Below are 1,961 nucleotides of genomic sequence, written 5' to 3'. Positions count from 1 at the left end.
GAGATTTCTTCTCTAAATCGACGAGCTGAAACGGAAGGCACCGAGAGAAGGCGGCCGCACTGTGTCATCGAAGTTAGCAGGAGCCGCAGGAGAGAGACCGACGTCCTCCCAGTCTCCTTAATGGCTGAGGCGCAGGTTTCCTCCGTCGTCAGAGGCTACGGGCGCAGGAAAGGCTGAGTGAAGGGCAGGTTTCCGTCCCCAGGATATTTGTCCAGACAGGAGTGATGGCTCGGGTCCTTACACTTGTTCCAGGTCCCCGGGCTGTCGTAGCCGCCCCTGGCCTTCGCCTCCGTGGACGTCTTGAGCGTCCTCCAGTGCGCCGCGTGGCGGAGCACCTCCAGGCCCATGGCGTTCCTGCAGTAGAGTCCCGGGTTGCTCCTGACGTTGATCCATCGGCCTGAGTACAAGGCCTGTGTCGGGATGTCTCTATACTCGGCCGGAAGGTGGACTCGGCTGTTGTTTCTCCCTTTATGGCAGATAATTTCCAAAAAGAAGTGGGGACAAATGATATTCATATAACCTTTCCACACCATCTTTTTTCTGCACTTTATTCTTGTGGTGTTCATGTATGCATCAATATTCCACCATTTATCAAATTGATGACAGTTGACAACGATGTCTGTGTCGTAGTCCCAAGGAAGGTACTGGCCCAGCTTTATAGCCCCGAGGACCGAGCCTGCGTGCAGCTCGTAATCCAGGTGATTCTGCTCCGCGTAGCTGACGAGATAGCCAATCAGCTCCTCCATCTCTGCGACGCAACACGGCGGCAGCAGATAGCTTTGGATGATGCCCAGAGGATTCCTGCACGAGATGCCCACCGACTCGCAGCTGAAGACGTGTTCTCGGCCGTCGAAGGCCTGCACCCTCTCCAGGGCCCAGCGGCGGGCCACGGGGAGCCAGTCGTCGGCCGTCATGTTGACGTGGCCGCCGACGAAGAACATGACGTCGGGGCAGAGCACGGCCAGGTGGCCTGCGCCGCGCACCTTGGCGAACCAGTCTCGGTACACAGCCTGTCCGCTGAGACCGGCACTGAAGGCGAGCGAGTGAAGCAGCTTGGTTCTGGTGACGAAGGGGGTCAGGAGGTCGTCGCAGTACATGCACTCGTACTTGGAGTGGTAGTAGCCCATTGTGTACTTGGCCTGGTAGTTGGCCATGTGCTGCTGCAGACAGCCGTGGCTCCAGTGGCCTTGCGTGTCCCTCGCGGCGCCCCCGGCCACCTGCACGTGGTCCAGGTCGTCCAGCACCCGCACGAGGCGCTCCAGCGACGACTGGTTGCTGAAGTGCGCCAGCGACTCCCCCAGCAGCACGAAGGGCGTGGTGACCTTTGACACAGCGGCGTTGAGATTCTCAGAGTCCGAGAGGCCGCTGTCCATCTCTACGAAGCTCACCTGGCTCCCGTTGGCCGCTCTGCCTCCCCCCTTCCGCACCAGGACGACCACAGGGATCTCATAGAGCTTCCTGATCTGCGCAAGAACCAGCTCGAGGACATCGTCTGGCCAAGACGTCGCAGGGAGGACCGCCGTCAGGACAGAGCTGAAGGGCGGGACGTCGTGGCACTGCTCCTGCTCCATCCCATGCTGGTAAAGGGGCCAGTCGTACTTGTTGCCCAAATACACCTCCGCGCACACGTGACGCTCCCCCTGTGCACTGGCAGTAGGCCGTGGCGTGTTGGGGAGCCAAGCGGAGAAGTCCCAGGCCTTGTGGGGTCTTGACAAGGCGTCCCTGGGGTCTAACTGGGCTGCCAGCGACTCCAGACGAAGAACCCACTTGGAGTCTACCACGGCCTTGGTGCCTGGAGGAGGAGCAAATTGCTACGTTTTTATCGCCCGTTTCCACACTATGCACTACACTCCCTGCTTTCCATCTCGCTATTTGCTTCTGTGAGTCAACGTCCTTACAACAAGGAACGGAAGGAAGCTACAAAAGAAACATTACCAAGAAAGGAACATTTGTAAGATTTA

General features: G+C 58.7%; 1 protein-coding gene across 1 annotated transcript in view; it reads right to left on the bottom strand.

Annotated features, from left to right (window-relative positions):
- Positions 1-105: 105 nt before the first annotated feature.
- The window catches only part of LOC119588529, a gene marked incomplete at its 5' end in the record, with an annotated part of 4,734 nt that continues 2,878 nt past the window's right edge, over positions 106-1,961 (bottom strand). The window contains 1 exon segment of the mRNA XM_037937167.1: positions 106-1,792. Within this exon segment, the coding sequence (XP_037793095.1) occupies positions 156-1,792 (1,637 nt within the window).

The sequence above is a fragment of the Penaeus monodon genome, chromosome 24 (genome assembly GCF_015228065.2).
Source record: "Penaeus monodon isolate SGIC_2016 chromosome 24, NSTDA_Pmon_1, whole genome shotgun sequence".
NCBI classification, from domain to species: Eukaryota; Metazoa; Arthropoda; class Malacostraca; order Decapoda; family Penaeidae; genus Penaeus; species Penaeus monodon.
The sequence above is the reverse complement of the archived record's forward strand: the minus strand, read 5'-3'. Positions and strand labels throughout refer to the sequence as shown.